At 34.9% G+C, this 11,962-nt stretch overlaps 2 protein-coding genes across 2 annotated transcripts; one reads left to right on the forward strand and one right to left on the reverse strand.

Moving 5' to 3' along the window:
• On the reverse strand, positions 153–5,082 carry LOC105163087 (protein hunchback). Its single transcript, XM_011081308.2, has 6 exons — positions 4,435–5,082; positions 3,190–3,401; positions 1,322–1,577; positions 1,140–1,225; positions 955–1,046; positions 153–836 (listed from the first exon to the last, which is right to left on the reverse strand). Exons 1-6 carry the CDS (start codon positions 4,822–4,824, stop codon positions 580–582), a joined length of 1,293 nt encoding a protein of 430 aa, XP_011079610.1. The 5' UTR covers positions 4,825–5,082; the 3' UTR covers positions 153–579.
• Positions 8,305–11,925, forward strand: LOC105163088 (nicotinamide adenine dinucleotide transporter 1, chloroplastic). Its single transcript, XM_011081309.2, has 9 exons — positions 8,305–8,878; positions 9,354–9,449; positions 9,682–9,788; positions 9,876–9,924; positions 10,081–10,190; positions 10,755–10,849; positions 10,951–11,039; positions 11,150–11,244; positions 11,453–11,925. Exons 1-9 carry the CDS (start codon positions 8,809–8,811, stop codon positions 11,693–11,695), a joined length of 954 nt encoding a protein of 317 aa, XP_011079611.1. The 5' UTR covers positions 8,305–8,808; the 3' UTR covers positions 11,696–11,925.

The raw sequence follows: 11,962 nt of genomic DNA on the forward strand, positions 1-11,962 counted from the left end.
ATTTATAAATGAAGCAATTTTTTATCATAAAAGAGTAATTTATTCATTAAGAGTATCACAAGAGTAAATTACATTAAACCCGAAAAATATGACACCAATAAGAAACATAAATAAGAATAGAATGAAATTATAGAGTTAACAAAATCACAATATATTCTTCCAAGAAGGAATTATAAAGCTCTATATATATAAGTTTGAGTTATATATCCATTCTAAAAGTACAGATTACAGATGTTTGAAGTATTCGTCGCCATCGCGGACATTCGGGGTCGCTAATTACCGACTTGCCATAGTCAGTCACTCAACTAATATACTACTAATATATGACCCACATTCCCATGTAAACTAACACACTGTCAATTGTATCATCTATGCAAAAGGAACCCACCTCATCATTATATCCTATTCTGTAGGGAATCATGCTTTTTCAAGGAATTTTTTTACATACTAATACACTGGGAAAGCTTAAACAACACTGCACAACAATTTTTACCAGGGTATCCGGTGTCGATGGAATGGAATTTCTAAAGCACTAGTTCCAAAACTTTTTTTTATGTCAAAACGGGCACTTCGTTCCCATCATCTTCGGTGAGAGTAGTGAGCACGGAAAAACTGGTAATCAGGTAGAATAACCTGCAAACATCTAAGCCAATTTTCCGCGGCTTGCAGAAGAGAGTTCTCTTGCTCGCATTCATGGGGCCCACAAGGACTTACAATTGATCCTTTCAGCTTGTATGAAGCAAGGGCAAAGACTGGTAATGAAATCTTTGGAGTTGGATCAGTAAAGCCGCGGACTGTTCTAGTATTTGCAGCATGAAACTGAGGGGGGCGGTCACCTGTAATAAAATCATGAATTCATGATTGTTTCAACAAGATAACAAGAAAAAGCACCCACACTCTTTGCCTCTCGCATGCACTTTCATGCCAAAGGCACAGGTAAAAAGAGAGATGTACCTCTAGATTGTGTTGACAAGGAATGAAATGTCAAAAAAGATGCATCCAGATCTTGTAGTGTTGGGCCTATAGGAATCCTATAAATCGGATACCTGCCAAGAAATATTTTTTGTCGATCTTTATACTAGCCATGAACCTCCATTGTATCATAAGAATAATGTAAAATTTGGGCACAGTAGACATACCAAGCTACACAAATCCAACTTGTTGGAAGTAGATCACAGCTCTTGAACTTGCTCAGTTCGGGACATTGGGATGCAAGTAATGATATCTGCAAAGGAAGGGCCAAATCCTCAACCACAATCATTTCATGGGATAGAGAAACCAATTGAAAATAATTCAGTAGTTTAAGTCCGCATAGGTCTACCTTATCAGCTAATGGTCTGCGGTTATACGGTTGTTCATGTTCCAGAAATTGAAACAAAGGTAATCCAGGTGAATTAGCATGATCAGCTTCAGAACTAGCTGAACTTATAACAGATTTATCTCCCAGTGAGATCCTATCCAGTCGCTGCATGTTTGAATTCAAAATGGATTTAGCTCTTCTATCTCCTTCGGAATCGCTGCTACTAGCACTACTTGTCAATCTATACAACTCGGCATCACCCTCCTCAGTGGGTCCTCTGGAAATAAGATTAACAAATTAAGGCTCATGAAAAAAAGCAAAAAATGTCCTATAAGAAGTGCAGTTTGATCATTATTTTCTCACAAACTCTTATTAAGAGATGCAAACACAGAGCAATTAATGAAGTCATTTCCAATTGAAAACTCAAAAGAAGGAAAAAAGAAAACCAGGCAGACAAATCAGTCCTGACAGCAGATATAGTTATCACTTATCCAAGATCATTTTCACCCCTTTGTCAGGAAGCTATTAAGATAATGATATGATGATGATGATACTAATAATAATAATAATATAATATAATAATATACATATATAAGAGCACAAAGACAGGGTTATAATTGGCATGAGCACAGTAATGTAATTCACAGATCCTATACAAGAATATACCATTTTTAGATGACAAAATGAACAGAAGAATCCCTCGCCAAACACCCCCACCACTTCCCCTCCTAGCTTTAAGGAAGGAAAAACTTATATCCCTGTGAGCTATATATTGAAAAGACATGAGGGAATTGAGGAAAAATACATATATTTTTACAAGAGAACTATAAAAAAATAAATAAATAATTGATTTCAGATTCATTGTAATTTAATATGATAATTTGCAGCTTTTTAATTTGATAAATGTTAAAACCCAGACAAAAGTAAAACAATGAAATAGTATAGCGGCAGTAAAAACGCAAACTTATAACCAAAAGACTCATGCTGCTACAAGTTAATTGTCCACCCTTTCTAATCTACCACCTCTTTTACCTTTCCTGCCACCTCACTCCCAAAGAAGGTGGCAGTAAGGGGCACTCATAACTAATGACTAGTTTAAAGCTATTCTTAGAATGATACTAGATTCTAGCATGAAATTTTCTGTTCAAATGTATCCAGAACACCATGAACCATCCCAATTCACATTGCAGTTCATTCCCACTTCTAAAGAATATTTTGTACGTCATTCTTGAATCCAAATTTAGTCAGTGAGTCAATTTTTAACTTCAATGACTAAATTACAAGACAAAGATCGATAAGGGTAGAGCAAAATGAGATGGGTATACACTGAATGCTAACAAGTCACCAATCTTACTAATTTAAATACTGAAATTTTTTAAAGAAGCAAATATAGGATCAAAGTCAGAAACAAATGAAACTATCAAAACCACTTATCTCTCCAAGTTAATATTATAGTTTGTCGGAGGCACAAGACGACCTAAGATCATTATTTCAGAAGCGGAGCCAAGTCAAATAAGAACTATTTTTGCAATTTAATGTGATCAGAGAATGCAAAGCTTGAAGTAATAAAGACCAGACTAGCACCTAAAGCACCAATAATGTATAACATCAAGAAACGTCAATGATCACTAGGTTTGTTTCTAAGAAACATAAGGCAAGAAGATTCCTGGAATATGTGATCCCAACAGCAACAACTGATACGACTACTGAAATAGTATGCTTGACTAAATCAACAGGATAATCAGTGACAGCAAATAACATACCGAAGAAACATATAAATGATAGAATATTTAGATGCACAATCAGTGGCAAAAATAATTACTTAATAAGACAAACATATAATAATGTCAGGACTAAACGACACACTAGCTGGTTCTGTTAAAACTCACCTAACTCGAGAAGAAGGCTTTGATGGATCAATGTACAACTGCATGCCTGACAAAAACGGAACATAATATTGTTCAATTGGGTCTTTCCCATTTAACAATAAAGGTACTCCGGCTCCATACACACTCCACTCGCTAAAAGATTCCCATAGATCCTCCAAGTAAAAGAAAGGATGCGAATCCACTTCCCGCGTTCTCCATCCCCTTGCATTTACCTGTCCATAAACCGAAGGTGGCAAAATTCATTAACATTTATTCGCTTCTGGAAAAGCGACCAACAACCTTTCAGAAAGTTTTTTCTTTTATAATTAAGCAACGGCATATTAATGAACTTTCCATAACTAATGCTTTCTTAAATATTTAAAAGAAACAAACCCCAAGCTAACGACGTTTTGGAAACTCCAGACAAAAGGTCTTCCAAACAGCCACAAGTCAATGACCAATCAAGAACTAATTTGAAAGATACAAGACCAGCTTTCATTAACTACGGATTTTCATAAACTAATAAACAGAATCTTCCAAAACAGAAGCAAATTAACGACCTTCTAGAATATACGTAATTAATTCTTCCAAAAAACAACCACGAACCAACGACTTTTCAAATCTTCTAAACCCCCGCGCAGATCAATGGGTTTTTACTAACATACCAAAGAATTCCGAAAAACATCCATGAATTCATGAACTGCAGAAGAACTACATATTTTCAAAATCATTTCTGATAGGCGATGAAGTAGAGAGTCTCAAGACTCAAGAGCTCTAAAAAACAAGTTTATTTTGCAAAATCTTTCAAACAACCATTGGAACCCCTTCTTTTATTAGGATTCAAAAACCACACATAGAGAAACCATTCTTATGACTTGATTTCTGTTTGCATTAGGGGTGCATTTGATTTGGTTTCAGAAAGGGATTCAAGACCCACAGACAACTCCAATTCAATTCCAAATCCAATTTTGCCGGGCAACTATTCTGATGAAAATAATTAAAACAAACTGACAACAAATCTATTTATTAATTCAAATCTTAGGAAAACAATAAACACACATTTCCAAACAAAATCATTTAATTAGCCTTGTTTCAAATGCAAGAACTTGATCTCAATCATTTGAAACACTAATTCATAGGGAAAAACTAGTTTTCCGTTTCATTTCCTGCATGCATTCTCATTCTCCTGTATACAAAACAGAGGTTTAGGGTTTTATCTCCAAGAAAATGAATAAAAGAAGAAACAAACTTAATTCTTCGGTATACCTCCGACAAATACCGCGCCTGGATGAATGGGGTAACAGATTCCATCAAACGATCTAAGTTAGTAACATTCAAAGTCGAAGCAGGGTTAACAGAAGGCGATACAGACAATGTCACCATTGTTGATAATTCATCAGCATCATTCCGCTTCTTCGCCTCCACAGCGGAGGAAGATTCCGGCATCACCGTTGCCCTGCTCTGTAGTTGGCGTTGTTGCTGCTGCTGCTGCTGCTGCTGCTGCTGTTTCTGCTGCTGTTGCTGGAGCAGCTGCCTCTGCATCATTTGCTGCTGCTGTAAAAGTATTTCCTGGTGACGCCGAACCGCTGGCGGGTTGTAAAACCTGTCAGCGCCCTGCCTCGGCGGCGCCGCCGTATACCCTCCCTTACTTGACATTACTCTTGAATTCAAATTCAATTGACTCGAGACGCAATTGAAATGTATGTGCCTATTTATAGATAAATTCTGTCCAAATGCGTTTTGACTTGAGGAATTTGCGATTGAAAGATTGAAGAAATCAAGATGTAATTGAAATGAGATTGAATTGAACTGAATTTGGGATTTGAAGGAGAGGTTTTTGAAAGGGTTTGTTGTCAGTCTGTGTGTTTGTGTGTGTTTGTGTGTGTTTGTGTGTGATGAGGAGGTGGAAGGTTATGACTTATACTGTGTGTATGGGTGCGTGTGTGTAGTTGCATTATTTTGGATTGTTTCTCTGTGAGGGGCATATTAGTAAAAGCACAAAACGATGGCTGGTTGTGGGGCAAAGGGTGAAGAAAGGAGAACGCTGGCTTCAAGTGCCAAATTTTGCATTTCTTCCACCTGTAAATGTGCTTACCCATTACAACCAATTGTAGTGACCTGATTTGACTGCATTGCCCCCTTTAGCAATTTTATTTCCCTCAATGCCATTTTTCTTCCTCGTAGTTGCCGAAAATACAAGTGGATAATTTCAAATTTATTAAAAAAAAAAAAAGTGGAAAAATTAAGAAAATAAATTGCAACATTGTCTTTACTAATTTTTTTCTTTTCTTTATTAAAAGATTCTTTAGTATGCATTTGTTTTAGTAAATACTTTATTTTCATAATTTCTTGGGAAAATTCTAATTAATTTATAACAGAATGTGATTTCTACCTCTACATATATTATTCTAATCTAACTCAATAATACAAGTACATCAATTTCAATAGATTTACTTCATATGCCTGTAAGATGATGGTATTAATGTATAAGCTCATTATTTATTTCACCATTACATCAATATACCACAATTTATAATAATGTTCGACTCAAATAATATATCAATATAACTATAAATAAATGACAGTAATTCAAATATAAAAAATATATTTATAATTAGTTTTTTAAAGTATGTAGGCTTGATTTGTTTCGTTGGGATTTAACATTTAGTACCATATATTTTTTTGTTTGTTTGTGAGTGTGAATATTAAGGATGAGAGCATGAATGGGAAGTTAGTGATAATTAGAAATGTAATATAATAATTAAAGAATATATATATATATTACTGTAATTATTGGAGTGAATAAAGAGTGAGTGTTATTGTAATAAAATGATGAGATGGTTGCTTTTTTGGAAGGTAAATAGAAGTTGTTGAGATAAGAATGCACTGAATGCAAAGGGAATATTTTCTGAAATCTACTCTTCACTTCAATTCACATTGCATCCCCATGTTTTCGTCTTTTTCTTCCTTTTTTTTTTTTTCTTGTTTCCTTTCTTGGTTTACATAGTGTTATTGTAATAAAATGATGAGATGGTTGCTTTTTTGGAAGGTAAATAGAAGTTGTTGAGATAAGAATGCACTGAATGCAAAGGGAATATTTTCTGAAATCTACTCTTCACTTCAATTCACATTGCATCCCCATGTTTTCGTCTTTTTCTTCCTTTTTTTTTTTTTTTTTCTTCCTCACTTGGTTTTTTATACATTATCAATTGTGGTTTTAGAGAGCGTTTTGGGGAGCTTATCAACTTTTTCAAATGTTTTATAAAATGCTTAAAAACTTACAATAAGCCGACACGTGTTTTTCTAGAAAAAAAAATAAATTAAAAAATATGTAAATTACATTAACACTTATCAAAGTTAGGCAAAAATCCACATGTATTTTATATTTTTTGTAAAATTATAAATTTAATCATGAACGTTATAGTTATAATTACAACTACACCTTTTTCAAATACAAAGTTTACACGAACATCCCTTAAAAAATATTACAATAAGACCCCTTAGAGGGTGTAGCTGTGATTTAGCAAAAGACAGTGAGTGTTTGCGTATTTTGCCTAAAAAAATAAGTTATTTTGAACTTATAATTTTATTTTTTTAAAAAGAACAACTAGGAGTTTGCAATTTATTTTTTAAATTTTAACAAATTCTTTCGATTTCAATGTACAAATTATCATGGGAGATTTTAAATAAATTTAGCCAAATAACTTTTTATGTTGGGGACTTTTCACAAATAAATAGATTAATGTACAGGGAAAAAAAAAGTGCTGGCATTTTCGTCTGGGAACAGTTAATTCTATCCAATTTGTACACATCGTAGGCTTAGTTGCTACTCATAATGACGTAATCTGGCTCTGTGATTTACTGTTGGCATCGTCCACCCTATTGAGGACAATGAAGAAAGCCTACGAGAGTTACAGTACACACACAGTATTATTTCATGGTAGTGGTATATCGATTCCATGTTAAGATTGTACCTAGGAACGGCAATTGGACCTGATTTTTTGGAGCCTCCACCCAGAATACTCATGTGATCGGGTTCGGGGTCCTAAAATATTGGACCAGCTAGGTGCGGGATGCGGGTTTTGTACCGGACCCAACTCGAATCCGTTCCGATCTTTTTTTTTTAATATTTTGTATTATTTATTTATTTATATGTAATATATTATTAACAGAGTGAACTAGTCCATTGGTACTAGTAAGTCATGATGCATGAAGAAAGGAAAAAATAATAGGGGAATTGTCTAACAAATAGATTTTGCTAATATTAGCAAAAAAAAAAAATGTGAATAAGAATTCATATTTGCACCTTAATATCAAATAAATATTTTTTTTTAACAAAATACTCTTAAAAAGATGAAAATGTGCCTTCTCACATGCATTGATGCGTGCGAAAGTATTAGAAAATGTGCATATAATCAGGTTTGGTGAATTTTATTAACAATAATATATTTGTTGGAAGAAAATAAAAATCGATGGTACTAAATATAATTATCCCTAGTAATAAAGTATTAGTGCATGTGGCACATTCAAATTAGTGTGCATGGTTAAATAAAAAATTAAAAAAATATGCATGTTAATAAAATAAATTTATTTTAATTAGTGGAAGTTGAGAAGAGTGGACAACTTAACAGTTATAAAAAAATATAAAACAATAACATTAAAGAAAACGACAAAATATATAAGATATAAAAAAAAGTGGTCTCCTGTAATAATAAAGTATATATATGGTGGGCTATTTTAGTAGGACAAAGACAGTAAAATAAGGGGAAAAAATAACCAAAACATGGGCCAGGCCCAATGTTTTCATATCGGCTTACCCATTGAGGTAATTATGGGCTAGACTATTTCAAATGCTGACAAAGAAGAAGTTGAAAAGTATGGTTATTTTTTTGAACCCGCCAGCGATCCAACGGTTGAATTCACTTTTTTATTTTATTTATTTTTTGAATACTATAATTATATTTCAGGATATTTAATGGTTTTTTATAAATTAAATTATTTTATAAAAATAGTTATTAACAATTATAGGGTATGATTTGGGGGAGAATCTGGTTGTGGAATAAATAAAGCCGAATGCCAACAGAGCGGGGGGGTTTGGTTGGAACATTTAATCTAATTAAATTTGCCCCTTTAAATTTTAAAAAAGAAATAAAAATGGGATAGGAAAAAAGTTGTGGCCCTTTGAAGATTCAACCCAGTCCTCTTGTTCTCTCTTGTTTCTCTCTCTACCCGCAATTTGCGAGAGGATTATGATCTACCATCTTATCGCAATGGTTTTTCGACTCTGATTCTGGATCATATCGCCATATAAATTCGTACCGGAATACAGTAAACAAGCAGCTTCGTTTTAGCTAATAGCATGGGATAATCAGATATCCTGGAAGTGTACGATTCTTGAGTAATTATCATTGAACAGGCTGTTTTTTGAATTGTTATTTTCCGGAATAAGGGAGATTCGTTGGATTGATCTATTTGTGCTTTACGGATTGGCCATGCGACGGTTGCTCTCGGCGGCGATCGGCCTCTCCAGAGAGGACTCCACCACCTCCAACGCTACCTGTTACGGCGCTCAAATTGTATTTGTTCTTGCTGCTTCAGAATTAGCTGGTATTTTGCGAGCCGATTGCTGCAGATCACAAGATGGCCGCCGATACTCATGGCCCTAGCCCCAAGGTTCTCCTCTGCAATGCTGGCGCCGGTGCTGCTGCTGGTAAATTTTTACTATACAGCTTCACTTCCTCCCCCCCCCCCTGTAGCTCATATTTCATGCTCTCCTCCTTCCAAGTTGAACGTGCTAGTTTGTTTTATTCAACTTGAATTACTATTGAAAATAACCTGATAAAGCTTTAACTGGAAGGTTTGTAATATCAAAATTATTGAAGTATCAATATATGAACTAATCTAAATATCAGACAATTTTATTTTGAAAGCAAACAGAAACTTCAGTTTGGGACATGAAGCATCTCCAAGTAGTGTAATTTTAAGTTTATATTTCTTAATTGTTTGCCGAGCCATCAATATGTTAACTCAGTCAAAATATCAGACTATTATTTTGGGATAGGGAGCCTGCGAAATTGAGTTATCATAATTTTCGTCTGGTCTTAATTACTTGCCACATTATCAGGGTGAAGTTTGAAATGAAATTGATTGAGGCAAACTTATGAGGTCGAATTTGATTGGTGCAGGAGTCATTGCAGCTACGTTTGTATGCCCTTTAGATGTTATTAAGACTAGGTTTCAGGTACATGGGTTGCCACAGCTCCCTAATGCTAAAGTCAAAGGTCAGATTCCTTATTTTCGTTGCTGGACATAATCATTTGTGGAATTTGTTCAATTTAGAATGCATGCTTGTTAGTTGAATTCGTTTTAAGATCTTAAGTTTGGGTTGTTATTCAGGGATTTTTTAGCTTAGCAGTTCAGAATGCAAGGTGCAGGCCAGTGCTGCTGTAATTTTCTCAAAGACATGATAACAAATGTTATTAATTTATTTTTTTTGTGTGTGTGATTGGCCAGGTAGTGTTATCGTAGGTAGCTTAGAACAGATATTTCAAAAGGAGGGGTTACGTGGCATGTATCGGGGGCTAGCCCCAACAGTGCTTGCAATGCTCCCAAATTGGGCGGTAAGTTGTTATCTTCCAGTAAGTATTTCTTTTGTGGAAAAGCAAATAAGTTTGATGAAAAATGACTCGTCAGTAAAACTTTTGCAGGTGTATTTTACGATTTATGATCAACTAAAGAGTTCTCTTGGTGCTGATGGTTAGTGAATTACTTGCTTTTCTTTCGAGCCCAGTTCTTTTCTTGAGCAAAGAAGAAAGAACAGTTTGCTTTTTCTACTTTTAGATGAATATACAAAATGGACATTTTCTTTGGTTTTATGGTGTTATTAAGTATGCCTTGAATTTCTGGAATTAGATGTAAATCATCAGCTCCCTCTTGGTGCAAATATGATGGCTGCCGCTGGTGCTGGGGCTGCGACTACAATTGCAACAAATCCTCTTTGGGTTATCAAGACAAGACTTCAGGTATTTCAATTATTGACTTATGTTTCTTCTTTCCTTTTCTTTTAATGCTGGTAAGACACAGCTGATTTATGCAATGAGGAGCAATTGAATCTTTTGGATGCTTGACAAAAAAAATGAGTTGCTCAGTCTGTATTTGTTTTTTCAATCAAATTATCTTACACTGCTATTAATTCAAATTTTGCGAAAGTTCTCCTCATGCATGGTACTGAAAAAAAGTTAATGCAGAATAAAGGTTTTGGTCAATATCTTCTATGCTTGGTTTTGGACTTCTTGTTCGTTAATGCCAGATGTTCAAAGAAAATATGTGTTCAGTGCTGTGATCTTTTGGTTCCACAAGACGTTTTATGCGTGATATCTAGATATGTAGAATTATGGGACTGTGGGACTGGGACATCTATTTTCAATAAGAGAGGCATTATGGTTTAAATACCTATTGCTTCAAACCATATGACCATCAGCCATCTTGTTGACTAAATGTTCTAATGATGGGTGTTGAGGAACTTGGTATTTATTTCAGTATCAAGGTAATTTCAAAACTGATGTTTGTTTTATTCTGTCACGCAGACACAAGGAATGAGAAAAGGTGTGGTTCCTTATAGGAGTACACTGTCTGGCTTAAAGAGAATTGCACACGAGGAGGGTATTCGTGGATTGTATAGGTTATTACCTCTCCCTGTCTCCCAACATCATCAAGCACATTTGGAATAACTTTTTCAACAGACTGATTTCTGCCCTATTTTGATGTTTCTGTGGTGTTCAGCGGTCTTGTACCAGCTCTGGCTGGTATTAGTCATGTTGGAATTCAGTTTCCAACATATGAGAAGATAAAAAGTCACTTGGCTGACCGAGGTATGTCGTCGCTAATTTCAGTCTTAAATGCATCCTGTTATTTTTTCTTCTCGTTCATCTTTCATTCTATAGTAAAATAAAATCAAGTCAATTTGTTTTAATTGTGGTAGATAACACCACGACGGATAAACTTAGTGCAAGTGACGTTGCACTAGCTTCATCAGTTTCGAAAATATTTGCTTCGACCTTGACATATCCACATGAGGTATGGGTACTTCTCATAAATTTGGGCTATATTTGGACCTTGATTTTATTGAGGAAAACATGAGCTTCAAATTTTTTTATTTTTGTCTTTTACCTGACCCAAAAATCCAAGGTTCAACCACGGAGTTGTTATTTTATTTATATCTCTTATGATGTAGTATCGCTCTGTGTTGGATATCTTTTATACAAACATAGTTTCTTTAATGCAGGTTGTGCGTTCAAGACTACAAGAACAAGGGCACCATTCGGAGAAGCGGTATTCTGGTGTTGTTGATTGCATTAAGAAAGTATTTCAGCAAGAGGGTATCTCCGGTTTTTACCGGGGTTGTGCAACCAACCTGCTGAGAACAACCCCAGCTGCTGTAATCACATTTACCAGTTTTGAGATGATTCACCGTTTTCTTGTTACTTTATTCCCTCCGGATCCACATCCTCAGACATTATCAGGATGAGTTTTGCTTGAATGATGGAACCATCTTTTCAAAAGCAGTTCTGTGTTGTGTCCAGTCCACAAGCATGTCTCATGAATAGACCACCAGTCTTTTCTATTTGTAAACTATGACTTTCCTGATTGTTTGTGTATTCTAATTGTTAGGAGGGAAGTATTCTAATGAGAATGTTAATGATGAAAAATTGTTACAGTGCAGGAATTTCCAATTGAAGGTTTCTGATTCTTTTCTCAGGGAATTGTTCTAACTAGACTCTATAAACTACCAACA

This window comes from Sesamum indicum, linkage group LG6, assembly GCF_000512975.1.
Source record: "Sesamum indicum cultivar Zhongzhi No. 13 linkage group LG6, S_indicum_v1.0, whole genome shotgun sequence".
NCBI lineage: Eukaryota > Viridiplantae > Streptophyta > Magnoliopsida > Lamiales > Pedaliaceae > Sesamum > Sesamum indicum.